Source organism: Bos indicus, chromosome 8, assembly GCF_029378745.1.
Source record: "Bos indicus isolate NIAB-ARS_2022 breed Sahiwal x Tharparkar chromosome 8, NIAB-ARS_B.indTharparkar_mat_pri_1.0, whole genome shotgun sequence".
NCBI classification, from domain to species: Eukaryota; Metazoa; Chordata; class Mammalia; order Artiodactyla; family Bovidae; genus Bos; species Bos indicus.
In genome coordinates, this window is record NC_091767.1 from 45,841,394 (window position 1) to 45,855,890 (window position 14,497).

Consider the following 14,497-nt stretch of genomic DNA (forward strand, 5'->3'; position numbering starts at 1 on the left):
TCACATCCATGCATGACCACTGGAAAAACCACAGCCTTGACTAGGTGGACCTTTGTTGGCAAAGTAATGTCTCTGCTTTTGAATATGCTATCTAGGTTGGTCATAACTTTCCTTCCGAGGAGTAAGCATCTTTTAATTTCATGGCTGCAGTCACCATCTGCAGTGATTTTAGAGCCCCGAAAAATAGTCTGATACTGTTTCCACTGTTTGCCATGTATTTGCCATAAAGTGATGGGACCAGATGCCATGATCTTAGTTTTCTGAATGTTGAGATTTAGGCCAACTTTTTCACTCTCCTCTTTCACTTTCATCAAGAGGCTTTTTAGTTCCTCTTCACTTTCTGCCATAAGGGTGGTGTCATTTTCATATCTGAGATTATTGATATTTCTCCTGGCAATCTTGATTCTAGCTTGTGCTTCTTCCAGCCCAGTGTTTCTTATGATGTACTCTGCATATAAGTTAAATAAGCAGGGTGACAGTATACAGCCTTAACGTACTCCTTTTCCTATTTGGAACCAGTCTATTGTTCCATGTCCAGTTCTAACTGTTGCTTCCTGACCTGCATATAGATTTCTCAAGAGGCAGATCAGGTGGTCTGGTATTCCCATCTCTTTCAGAATTTTCCACAGTTTCTTGTGATCCACACAGTCAAAGGCTTTGGCATAGTCAATAAAGCAGAAATAGATGTTTTTCTGGAACTCTCTTGCTTTTCCATGATCCAGGGAATATTGGCAATTTGATCTCTGGTTCCTCTGCCTTTTCTAAAACCAGCTTGAACATCTGGAAGTTCACGGTTCATGTATTGCTGAAGCCTGGCTTGGAGAATTTTGAGCATTACTTTACTAGCATGTGAGATGAGTGCAATTGTGGGGTAGTTTGAGCATTCTTTGGTATTGCCTTTCTTTGGGATTGGAATGAAAACTGACCCTTTCTAGTCCTGTGGTCACTGCTGAGTTTTCCAAATTTGCTGGCATATTGAGTGCAGCACTTTCACAGCATCATCTTTCAGGATTTGAAATAGCTCAACTGTGATTCCATCACCTCCACTAGCTTTGTTCATAGTGATGCTTTCTAAGGCCCACTTGACTTCACATTCTAGGATGTCTGGCTCTAGGTGAGTGATCACACCATCATGATTGTCTTGGTCATGAAGATCTTTTTTGTATAGTTCTGTGTATTCTTGCCACCTCTTCTTCATATCTTCTGCTTCTGTTAGTTCCATACCATTTCTGTCCTTTATCGAGCCCATCTTTGCATGAAATGTTCCCTTGATATCTCTAATTTTCTTGAAGAGATCTCTAGTCTTTCCCATTCTGTTGTTTTTCTCTATTTCTTTGCATTGATTGCTGAGGAAGGCTTTCTTATCTTTTCTTGCTATTTTTGGAACTCTGCATTCAGATGCTTATATCTTTCCTTTTCTCCTTTGCTTTTGGCTTCTATTTTCACAGCTATTTGTAAGGCCTCCTCAGACAGTCATTTTGCTTTTTTGCATTCTTTTTCTTAGGGATGGTCTTGATCCCTGTCTCCTGTACAGTGTCATGAACCTCCATCCATAGTTCATCAGGCAGTCTGTCTATCAGATCTGGTCCCTTAAATCTATTTCTCACTTCCAATGTATAATCATAAGGGATTTTATTTAGGCCATAACTGAATGGCCTAGTGGTTTTCCCCACTTTCTTCAATTTAAATCTGAATTTGGCAATAAGAAGTTCATGATCTGAGACACAGTCAGCTCCCGGTCTTGTTTTTGCTGACAGTATAGAGCTTCTCCATCTTTGGCTGCAAAGAATATAATCTGTCTGATTTCGGTGTCTACCATCTGGTGATGTCCATGTGTAGAGTCTTCTCTTGTGTTGTTGGAAGAGGGTGTTTGCTATGACCAGTGTGTTCTCTTGGCAAAACTCTATTAGCCTTTACCCTGCTTAATTGCATACTTCAAGGCCAAATTTGCCTGTTACTCCAAGTGTTCCTTGACTTCCTACTTTTGCATTCCAGTCCCCTATAATGAAAAGCACATCTTTTTGGGGTGTTAGTTCTAAAAAGTCTTGTAGGTCTTCATAGAACCGTTCAACTTCATCTTCTTCAGCGTTACATGTCAGGGCATAGGCTTGGATATCCGTGATATTGAATGGTTTGCCTTGGAAACGAACAGATCATTCTGTCCTTTTTGAGATTGCATCCAAGTACTACATTTCAGACTCTTGTTGACCATGATGGCTACTCCATTTCTTCTAAGGAATTCCTGCCCACAGTAGTAGATATAATGGTCATCTGAGTTAAATTCACCCATTCCAGTCCATTTTAGTTCATTGATTCCTAGAATGTCGATATTTACTTTTGCCATCTCCTGTTTGACCACTTCCAATTTGCCTTGATTCATGGACCTAACATTCCAGGTTCCTATGCAATATTTCTCTTTACAGCATCAGATCTTGCTTCTATCACCAGTCACATCCACAAATGGATATTGTGTTTGCTTTGGCTCCATCCCTTCATTCTTTCTGGAGTTATTTCTCCACTGATCTCCAGTAGCATATTGGGCACTTACCAACCTGGGGAGTTCCTCTTTCAGTGTCCTATCATTTTGCCTTTTCATACTGTTCATGGGGTTCTCAAGGCAAGAATACTGAAGTGGTTTGCCATTCCTTCTCCAATGGACTACATTCTGCCAGACCTCTCCACCATGGCCCGTCCATCTTGGGTGGCCCTACATGGTATGTCTTAGTTTCATTGAGTTAGATAAGGCTTTGGTCTGTGTGATCAGATTGGCTAGTTTTCTGTGATTATGGTTTCAGTGTGTCTGCCTTCTGATGCCGTCTCGCAACACCTACCATCTTACTTGGGTTTCTCTTACCTTGGTCATGGGGTATCTCTTCATGGCTGTTCTAGCAAAGCACAGTCCTGCTCCTTACCTTGGACGAAGGGTATCTCTTCAGGGTCTCCCCTCCTGACCTTGAATGTGGAGTAGCTCCTCTCAGCCCACCTGCGCCTGCGCAGCCGCTGCTCCTTGGATGTAGGGTTGCTCCTCTTAGCCTTAGTGTTCCAATATTACTAACCCATTAGATTGTTGAAAATCCAACTATTATTGCCTTTGTGTAAAATTTCTAGAAAATAAGGATTTTATTGTGTAGTAAAAGTAGCATAGAATAGAAAAAAACACCAAAATTAGAATCTGAAAACCTGATTTTCAGTCCTGATTCTGCCCCTTTCTAGCTAGGTGTCTTTAGTCCAGCCTTTTGAAATTTTTTGAGGTGTCTGTTTTCTTAAGTTTAAATCGTCAATAACTGTTTTCCCTGCACCTCCCTCACAAAACACATGAAATATTAATCCAGTCAGCTCAGTCCATAATTAAGCAAAAACAAACAAAACAACCTTAAACATCTGTATTGTAAATTCTATCACTTTTAAATTAATTTCTAAGAAAACCGTTGGAGTACCATGTAAAAACATTTTAAGAATTTCATTGATTCACTCTGGGAAGCTAAGCCTAACTGATCTCTCTGTTTTTGATTTGGAGGTTTTAAGTTAGAATAGAAAATAGTTTTTAAAATAGTGGCAGTGTATCAATCACTTTATGTTGAAAATCAATATTTAAGGCATATACTCAGAGGGAAAAGGCTCTTGAACACATTTTTCCTCTCTTTCAGTTCATGAATTGTAATTATAACAGTTAAGCAGGTGTGTGAAAAAGTGAAAGTTTTAGTCATTCAGTCGCGTCCAACTCTATGGGACCCCATGGACTGTAGCCCACCAGCCTCCTCTGTCCATGGAATTCTCAAGGCAACAATACTGGAGTGGGTAGCCATTTCCTTCTTCTCCAGGGGTTATTCCTGACCCAGGGATCGAACCTGGGTCTCCTGCACAGCAGGCAGATTCTTTACTATCTGAGCCACCAGGGAAGCCCAAGGAAGTGTGTATTCTGTAGTTATTATGAGAGTCCTGATGATTTCCCCAACACAGTATAAGAAAAAGTCATGAATAATATTTTCCTTCTTCAGCCTCCCCACAATTCTTTATTTTCTGATTCTAAATAGTATCCTTTTTTTTTTTTTTTTTTTTGCCATGGCATATAAGCTGGAATCACTTTGACCTTGGCCAGAGCAAATAGAAGATTGATGAGATAGAGCTGACCCTTTGCTTCTGAATGACAGAGCTAGCTCAACATTCACAACATTCACCTTTTTTTCAGTCCTTTTGCCCATGAGTCTCGATTCTTTCCTTCTGACCCTAATGTTCTCCTACTTTTCATGAGCTAGGGGAATTCCTTTATATGTTGACCTGGAAATCTGAATTTCAGTGGTCATTTTGGTGTGGATATAGTACTTGTAGGAGCAAATGAATGTGAAAGAAAAGAACAGTGTCAACAGAATAATGCTGCGCATGGAAGATCTCATTATGTCAATTTAAATGTATCACACCAAACAATTTTCTTGTTGGTATTTGAAAGATTTTCATAGCTAAATATATAATTACACACATACATGAAGTCTGACATTTACTGCAAAATCTAAAGGCTTAAGACCTTTAAAAAGAATGAATGGATATACTTGATCTCAGAGTAAAAAGTCTTCTTTTACATGTTATGCAAGGCAGAAAATAAAAAACAAGATTGACAAATGATATACATATGTATCACATTAATCAAATTTGAAAGACAAAGATAAAATTTAAAAAGATAATCAACATCCTTAATAGATAAATAGCCCATATAAAAATCAGAGATGATAATCTAGTAACTATCCAATGAACATGTTATTATTGTTCAAAGGGAAATCTTTTAAAAAGAGGGGAATATAAATTATTAAATTGCTAAATTATTAATTTACTAATGTAAATAACAATTATTATTTAATTATAATTAAAATATTTAATTAGTAATTAACATGGAAATGTTTGCAGAAAATGGGTTAAGATAAGGAGGAGACATTGTAGAGCATTTATTGTTGCAAGGGAGTTCAAATTAATGGAGCTGATAGTCTCATTAGAATATGTTATGTGGGTTCCACTATCAGTGGCACCAGGTATTCCCTAAGTTAATGATATTGTAATAGAAAACCCGTAAGAAAATAAACCAAAGGGTAACTGCAGTTGAAGCTATGTGTTATCTAACTTGTTCTATCTTAAGGAAAATTCTGGGGACAAGTTTGGGAGAGAAATAGTACACATTATAATATGAAATTACAAGGGGTAATAGTGAGCTGTCAGCAAAACTTAAGAAACTTCTTGGGAGCTGTAACCCTATTGACTCTCCTGCCAATGAAAATGTGATTAGTGCACATAATGTTTTCTGGATTCATATTGCCTCACTTGTTCTACTGAGCAGCCATCAGTGCTTGGGTGAAATTCATGGATTTGGCAATTATAAAGAGACTTCTGATGTGGTGGCTTTTGTAAACTACTTGAGAGTTTAGTATTGAGGTCAGCTTGCAAATTGGATTCCTTTCCTTTTTCTCTTCTTTTTGTATGCCACCAAGAATGTCTGTGCCCCCACTAAAGCAGTTTAAAATGAGAATACAGAGCAGAACATGAGAAAATATTAATGCAAACTAGTGGTCAAATGCAATTTCAAATAATAACTCTTCATCAAACAAATTTTCAAAGATTTTTAAAATGTTAATACTCCATATTGTCATATACTAAGGGTTTTATCCCAAGATCACCCCACCTCAATTTTTTTTTTTTACTGACAGAATCCTCATGTTTACTCTAGGAGAGACTCCAGATATGTTTAAGGGTTAACTGTAAAGTCTTTCTGGTGGTTCCATTCTCCTTATCGGTGACTGGCTTACAAGAGGGCATGTCACCCACTTCCATCCAGTGAGACCTGAGGGAAGTTTGCTATTTGGTTCCTGGGAAGTATTTCCTCTTCCTAGGAAGGAGACACAAGGAGATATGATCCATTTTTATCTCTGGTCTGGTTTTCCTGGGATGTTCAGCCCAGAACTGCTTCAGCTATCTTGTAATCTTGAGGGGACTCAGCCTGAGGGCAATGCAGAGAGAAGAAGAATGACTTTATTGAGCCATTTAATCAAGCAGTACTGAAAACTGCTCTATCACTGGTCCTTTTTAATTGAGATATTTTTCCTTATTAACCAGTTTTCACTGGGGCTTTCTTTTCCTTTTAGCTGAATGCAACCTAGTATATGAAATGACCACAAGAACTTTAGTTTACTGCTAATAGACAGTTGGTTTAGTATTTTAATATTTTCAGAAGGAAATTTGATGAAACCAAAAAAAGATTTTGATCCAGCAAAGCCACTTTAGTAGGAAATTTTAATAAGTATATATTAGCTTCGAGTTTACATATGATAATATTGCTTATAATAGTGAAAAATTGTAAAAATTAAATTTGCAAAAATAAGGGACAATGATTAAATGAGTTTAGACTATTCAAACAGTGCCATGTTCCTTTTCACCAATCAAAATAAAATTATTTAAAAATAAAGTAAACTCCGGCCTCTTGACAAACCTATATGCAGGTCAGGAAGCAACAGGTGGAACTGGACATGGAACAATAGACTGGTTCCAAATAGGAAAAGGAGTACATCAAGGCTGTATATTGTCACCCTGCTTATTTAACTTCTATGCAGAGCACATCATGAGAAACACTGGGCTGGAAGAAGCACAAGCTGGAATCAAGATTTCCAGGAGAAATATCAATAACCTCAGATACGCAGATGACACCACCCTTATGGCAGAAAGTGAAGAGGAACTCAAAAGCCTCTTGATGAAAGTGAAAGAGGAGAGTGAAAAAGTTGGCTTAAAGCTCAACATTCAGAAAACGAAGATCATGGCATCTGATCCCATCACTTCATGGCAAACAGATGGGGAAACAATGGAAACAGTCAGAGACTTTATTTTCTTGGGCTCCAAAATCGCTGCAGATGGTGATTGCAGCCATGAAATTAAGAGACGCTTACTCCTTGGAAGGAAAGTTATGACCAACCTAGATAGCATATTCAAAAGCAAAGACATTACTTTGCCAACAAAGATCCATCTAGTCAAGGCTATGGTTTTTCCAGTAGTCATGTATGGATGTGAGAGTTGGACTGTGAAGAAAGCTGAACGCCGAAGAATTGATGCTTTTGAACTGTGGTGTTGGAGAAGACTCTTGAGAGTCCCTTGGACTGCAAGGAGATCCAACCAGTCCATTCTGAAGGAGATCAGCCCTGGGACTTCTTTGGAAGGACTGATGCTAAAGCTGAAACTCCAATACTTTGGCCACCTCATGTGAAGAGTTGACTCATTGGAAAAGACTCTGATGCTGGGAGGGATTGGGGGCAGGAGGAGAAGGGGACGACAGAGGATGAGATGGCTGGATGGCATCACCAAATCGATGGACGTGGGTTTGAGTGAACTCTGGGAGTTGTTGATGGACAGGGAGGCCTGGCGTGCTGCAATTCATGGGGTTGCAAGGAGTCGGACATGACTGAGCGACTGAACTGAACTGAACTCCTTAGTTATGGCTATAATGATTATATGTATATGTAAGAAAATATATTACCACAAAGAAAATATGATTTTAGTTGATCATGCATATACCTTGTGTTTTTTTATTTTGTACACTCAAACTTTTTGAGTGTCAACAGTATGCCATTCAGGTAGCTGCTGGTGATAACAGTGGTTTTATGAAAATTAAGTCTCTATACTCATGGAGGTTACATTCTAGCGAATAAGACAACAACCAAGTTAGAAAGGAAATAAAGAAGATTGTTTGATTTTCTAACAAAGGAAAAAATAGGGTTATATGATGGAGAATTAATGTATTGGTGATTGCAGGCAACTCAGAAGGATAGTCTGGGAGGCTTTTTCTGAGGTGGAACATGATGGGTGAGATCTGTCCATGCATAAAGTGAGGAGAAGAGTGACTAAGGAGGTGGAACAGCAAATTGAAAAGTTCAAATGTGGAAAAGAATTCAGCAAACAATAGAAGTAGAATGATACCAGAGTGGTTGGTGACAGATGATGGAGGGGGAAAGCAGTACCAAATGGCATCAGAGAGTTGGACAGAATCCTACTTGTGTGTAAGGGCTTGTAAGCCACATAGTGTGTTGAGATTTCATTCCAAGAGCCAGAGGATGCCACTGAATTATTTTAAGCTGCGTATGACATGTTATGACTATCATTCCCTGGCTGCTATGTAGAGAATGGATTGTAGAAGCAGGGAGAACAATTAAGAATCTATGGTCAGATGAGAGATGGCCGTAAGAAACAGTAATTTGGAGAAAATTAGACCAGGTAAAGATATATTTTGGAGGAAGAATGAAACATTTTTTCTAATTGGCTTTATGTTGGTGTGATGTATGTTGCTGTATGTTGGTGTAGTGGTGATGAGAGAAATAGCTAAACAAGTGTAAATCTCAAAATAGGTTTGTCACATATGTAAATCTGGCGTTCAGGGGTAATATTGAGGCTGAACACTGTATCCAGAAGGTGGTACAAAATATTGATTTGCCTTTCCCACTGAGTCACCTTTCATCCTATTTAGAGTCTTTCTTAGATAAACATCTAAGGACTGATTTTCATTTTCCTCATTGTTCCACCCTCCATGCCTTTTTCTGTTCCTGTGCTTTCCCCCCAAAGCCCTTGATCAATCCTGAAGAGGCTAAATTACATCCTTCAGATTCTGTGTATCATTGATCCTTTGGATGCATTGTAGTGAAATGTATGTAAGACAAACTTTTCTTAGGAAAACTCTGGTGCATTACTACATTAACAGGTGACATGAGTTAGAAAGGAAAGAAAGGCCAAAACATAATACTTAGACAAAGAGGGTATAGGAAAATGAACACACTCATGCATTGCTGGAAGGAGTATAAATTGTTAACAACCTTTCTGGAAGGCTATTTGGAACATAGATCAAAAGTAATAAAGATATGCTTAACTTTTGAGAGATAAATACAATTTCTGTTACAGATACAATTTGTATGATACACATATATGATAAATACAATTTCTCTGTTACAGATGCCACGCTTTTTTTGATGTGGAAGTCACCATGCATTCAGGAAAATATTTATTTATGGGGTGTTAATGGCAGCATTCCTTATAATAATGAAGAATAGGAAACAATAAATATTTAACAATAGAAGACATTGTATGGACTACCCAGACTTTGAAATGTACTCCTGTTATTAACATTTACATTGTGGAATGTTTAATGTTAACATATAATTGAGTAAAGAAAGTTATAAAATACTTTGTATGTTGTGATGACATGACAACAAGTACAATTGGAAATTTTTATACCCAAATATTAATAGTGATGTTGGTATTGTGACCTCCCTCTCTTCCTTCATTCGTTTTGTCCCTCCTTTCCTCAGTCTTTCTTTCCTTCTTTCCTTTGTTTCTCTGTCTTTCTTATTTTCTACAATGCCTATATATAGGGCTTTCCTGGTAGTTCAGTCGGTAAAGAATCTGCCTGCAATGTGGGGGACCCAGGTTTGATCCCTGGGTCAGGAAGATCCTCTGGAGAAGGGAATGGCAACCCATTCCAGTTGCCTGGAGAATTCCATGGACAGAGAGGAGCCTGGTGGGCTCCAGTCCATGGGGTCACAAAGACTTGGTTGCAATTAAGTGACCAAGACACACATATATAGGACAGAAAAATCTTGAGGTTTAAAAAAGAAAATTGCTGCTATTTTAATGATATGTTGCAAATTGACAGAATCAGGAGCTCTGTTACAGATGCTGACATGAATATTAACAACCATGATTAATATCAAAGAAGGAATTTGCAAGGCAAAGAGAGAAGTATGTTTAGCACATAATTGTTTTTACCTCATCTTCCGCTTGAAAATATTTGCTGACATATTTAGGCCTCAAAGATTGAAAATGAACATCTGGACCATGTCATGATCACACTTAGAGTCAAATGAGCTGTTGGTCCTTGTGCATTGGGCATGAAGGAGAACAACAGATGAGAATTCTTGAGAGCTCAGTTCAGTTCAGTTCAGTTCAGTCACTCAGTTGTGTCTGACTCTTTGCGACCCCATGAACTGCAGCACGCCAGGCCTCCTTGTCCATCACCAACTCCCGGAGTCCACCCAAACCCATGTCCATTGTGTCGGTGATGCCATCCAACCATCTCATCCTCTGTCATTCCCTTCTCCTCCTGCCCTCAATCTTTCCCAGCATCAGGGTCTTTTCCAATGAGTCAGCTCTTCGCATTAGGTGGCCAAAGTATTGGAGTTTCAGCATCAACATCAGTCCCTCCGATGAACATCCAGGACTGATCTCCTTTAGAATGGACTGGTTGGATCTCCTTGCAGTCCAGGGGACTCTCAAGAGTCTTCTCCGACACCGCAGTTCAAAACCATCAATTCTTCAGTGCTCAGCTTTCTTTATAGTCCAACTCTCACATCCATACATGACTACTGGAAAAACCATAGCCTTGACTAGACAGACTTTTGTTGGCAAAGTAATGTCTCTGCTCTTTAATATGCTGTCTAGGTTGGACATAAAGCAAGCGTCTTAATTTCATGGCTGCAATCACGATCTGCAGTGATTTTGGAGCCCAGAAAAATAAAGTCAGCCACTGTTTCCCCATCTGTTTGCCATGAAGTGATGGGACCAGATGCCATGATCTTAGTTTTCTGAATGTTGAGTTTTAAGCCAACTTTTTCACTCTTCTCTTTCACTTTCATCAGTGGTGCCTATATGGATGTATAACCAAAAGTTCAGTTCCTGTCTCTGAGTCTGAATGAGAATAATGAGGACAAAGCTTTGAGGATAAAAGAAAGAGAAATTTATTAATTTGCCAGCAAATGAGGAAGGCAGCAGACTACCATCCTACTCTCTAAAAGAGGGCAGGTCTATTGAAAGAGAATTTTGAGGGTAGGGGTCGCAGAACTACATAACAGGAGACCTTGCAGGGCTGGCGCTACTTCTTTTGATATTTCCGTTGATTCACGGTCATTGTGGCTGTCAGCCTCCAGTCAAGATATTCTGTTTTTCTGTTAACTGCTTGATCCTATGCACCTATGATTCAAGAAGAACTATTCAAATGAGACAGCACTTATCAGCATAACTAGCCAAGAGAAATAGCATGTGTACATTTTTTGATTTAATGCATGAGTTAAAAGAGATGGTTAATCAAATGTTTAACTCTATATTCAGCTATAGATGTTGCTTGTCCCCTTAATGCAAGAGAACCCAAGAATAAATAGTGTTTTAAAACCTCCCTCAGGGCAAAGTTCACTTCAGGGTCTTTCCTTCTCCTATTCCCTCAGCTTGTAGAAGTTGGAAGTCTGCATTTGAAGTTTGATGTAAAGCATATGGCATCTTCTAGAGGCCTATGAGATGCACAACACTGCTCTCGTGTCCCTGCCTCCTCACCTTACTTATGCTGCCCTCTCTGCCTTTACTGCCCTTTCTTCCTCAAATGGTACCTGGCTCCAGGTAAGAAATACTACTATTAGAAGTTATCTAGAAATTCTAGCCTTGGACAGAAGACAAAAGTCTTTATATTCCTCTATAAAATATACAAGCCCTGCCTACCTAATCTGAGAAGTAGAATGTGCACAGTCACTATATTGACAGTGTCAGTTGGAAGCTCAGACTGATGGAAAAACTAGATACATGCTCCTTGGGTAAATCAAGCAGGGTTTAACTATCTAGAGTATGTAAAAGAAATCAGCACAGCCATGGTATACATCACAGAGGTCAGCAACATATTTCAGGACAGATGGGATTCCACCTTTTGAAATCCTCACTATTGGGTGCCTGAAAGCGGATAAGGTAATCAGATAGTGAAGTGAAAGTCGCTGAGTTGTGTCCGACTCTCTGCGACCCCATGGACTTATATAGTCCATGTAATTCTCCAGGGCAGACTACTAGAGTGGGTAGTCTTTCCCTTCTCGAGGGGATCTTCCCAACACAGGGATCAAACCCAGGCCTCCCACATTGCAGGTTGATTCTTTACCAGCTGAGCCACAAGGGAAGTTCACTGGGTGCATAGGTACAGATAATAATATCTAAATAAAAATCATTTCAGTCTTCATAGTCTTTCTCTTTACATTTTGACTAAAGTACCCAAGAGTGGATCAGTTCTCTAAATAGACTAGCCTGGATATGTGCTGGGGACCATTTCTTTGAAGCCAGGAGCACCTTTTTAAACTCAGATTTATACTGTAGAAATAAATGTAGACTAACCAAATGAAAACAAGCAAAGGCTATTTATTCAGAGCTTGCTATAGTAAGCGAGTCAGTCACTGTCACTTGTATTTTAGCAGAGACTCAAAGGCAGACAGTTCAGTTCAGTTGCTCAGTCGTGTCCAACTGTTTGCGACCCCATGGACTGCAGCATGCCAGGCTTCCCTGTCCATCACCAACTCCTGGAGCTTGCTCAAACTCATATCCATCGAGTTGGTGATGCCATCCAACCATCTCATCCTCTGTTGTCCCCTTCTCCTCCTGCCGTCAATCTTTCCCAGCATCAGGGTCTTTTCCAGTGAATCAGTTCTTCACATCAGGTGGCCAAAGTATTTGACTTTCAGCTTCAGCATCAGTCCTTCCAATGAATAGTCAGGACTGATTTCCTTTAGGACTGGTTTGACTGATCGCCTTGAAGTCCAAGGGAATCTCAAATGTCTTCTCGAATACCACAGTTCAAAAGCATCAATTCTTCAGTGCTCAGCTTTCTTTATGGTTCAACTCGCACATCCATACATGACTACTGGAAAAACCATAGCTTGGACTAGCTTTGACAGAACTTTGTTGGCAAAATAATATCTCTGCTTTTTAATATGCTGTCTAGGTTGGTCATAGCTTTTCTTCCAAGGAGCAAGCATCTTTTAATTTCATGGCTGCATTCACCATCTGCAGTGATTTTAGAGCCCAAGAAAACAAGGTCTGTCACTGTTTCCATTGTTTCCCCATCTATTTGCCATGAAGTGATGGGACCAGATGCTATGATCTTAGTTTACTGAATGTTGAGTTTTAAGTCAGCTTTTTCACTTTCCTCTTTCACTTTCATCAAGAGGCTCTTTAGTTCTTCTTCACTTTCTGCCATAATGGTGGTGTCATCTGCATATCTGAGGTTATTGATATTTCTCCTGGAAATCTTAATTCCAGCTTGTGCTTCATCCAGCCTGCCATTTCACATACTGTACTCTTCATATAAGTTAAATAAGCAGGCTGACAATATACAGCCTTGACATACTCCTTTCCCAATTTTGAACTGGTCTGTTGTCCCATGTCCAGTTCTAACAGTTGCTTCTTGATCTGCATACAGATTTCTCCAGAGGCAGATAAGGTGGTCTTGGGTGTAATGCAGTACTTGGGTGCAATCTGAAAAAGACAGAATTATCTCTGTTTTCAAGGCAAACCATTCAATAACACAGTTCAGTTCAGTTCAGTCACTCAAGTTGTGTCCACTCTTTGTGACCCCATGGACTGAAGCACGCCAGACCTCCCTGTCCATCGCAAACTCCTGGAGTTTACTCAAACTCATATCCATTGAGTCAGTGATGCCATCCAACCATTTCATCTTCTGTCATTCTCTTCTCGCCTGCCTTCAATCTTCCCAGAATCAGGGTCTTTTCTAATGAGTAAGTTCTTCGTATCAGGTGGCCAAAGTATTGGAGTTTTAGCTTCAGCATCAGTCCTTCCAATGAATATTCAGGACTGATTTCCTTTAGGATGAACTGGTTGGATCTAAGAGTCTTCTCCAACACCACACTTCAGAACCATCAGTTCTTTGGTGCTCAGCTTTCTTTACAGTCCAACTCTCACATCCATACATGATCAGTGGAAAAACCATAGCTTTGAATAGATGGACCTTTGTTGGCAAAGTAATGTCTCTGCTTTTTAATATGCTATCTAGGTTGGTCATAGCTTTTCTTCTGAGGAGCAAGCATCTTTTCGTTTCATGGCTGCAGTCACCATCTGCAGTGATTTTGGAGTGCCCTCTCCCCCCAAATAAAGTCTGTCACTGTTTCCACTGTTTCCCATCTATTTGCCATGAAGTGATGGGACCAGATGCCATGATCTTAGTTTTCTGAATGTTTAGTTTTAAGTCAGCTTTTTCACTCTCCTCTTTCACTTTCATCAAGAGGCTCTTTAGTTCTTCACTTTCTGCCATAAGGGTGGTATCATCTGCATATCTGAGATTATTGATATTTCTTTTTTTATATATATTTATCCTGGCAGTGTTGATTCCATCTTGTGCTTCATCCAGCCCAGCATTTCTCATGATGTACTCTGCATGTAAGTTAAATATCACAGTAATCCAAGTCTATGCTCCAACCAGTAATGCTGAAGAAGCTGAAGTTGAATGGTTCTATGAACACCTACAAGACCTTCTAGAATTAACCCAACATAGATGTCCTTTTCATCACAGGGGATGGGAATGCAAAGGTAGAAAGTCAAGAGATACCTGAAGTAACAGGTAAATTTGACCTTGGAGTACAAAACGAAGCAGGCCAAAGGCTAATAGAGTTTTGCCAAGAGAAAGCACTGGTTATAGCAAACACAAGAAAAGACCCTATACATGGAC

The 14,497-nt window shown here is 39.4% G+C and overlaps 1 protein-coding gene across 5 annotated transcripts in view; it reads left to right on the forward strand.

The window, feature by feature from the left end:
- Positions 1-14,497, forward strand: part of CFAP95 (cilia and flagella associated protein 95) — a 338,954-nt gene that overhangs the window by 11,222 nt on the left and 313,235 nt on the right. For 2 of the 5 annotated variants that reach the window (XM_070794635.1, XM_070794634.1), the window contains exon 3: positions 11,232-11,400. The exons of the other annotated variants lie outside the window; for them this stretch is intronic. In XM_070794635.1, coding sequence (XP_070650736.1) covers positions 11,297-11,400 — 104 coding nt within the window. In that variant the 5' untranslated portion in view covers positions 11,232-11,296. The remainder of the gene's footprint in view (positions 1-11,231; positions 11,401-14,497) is intronic. 5 annotated transcript variants of the gene reach the window in all.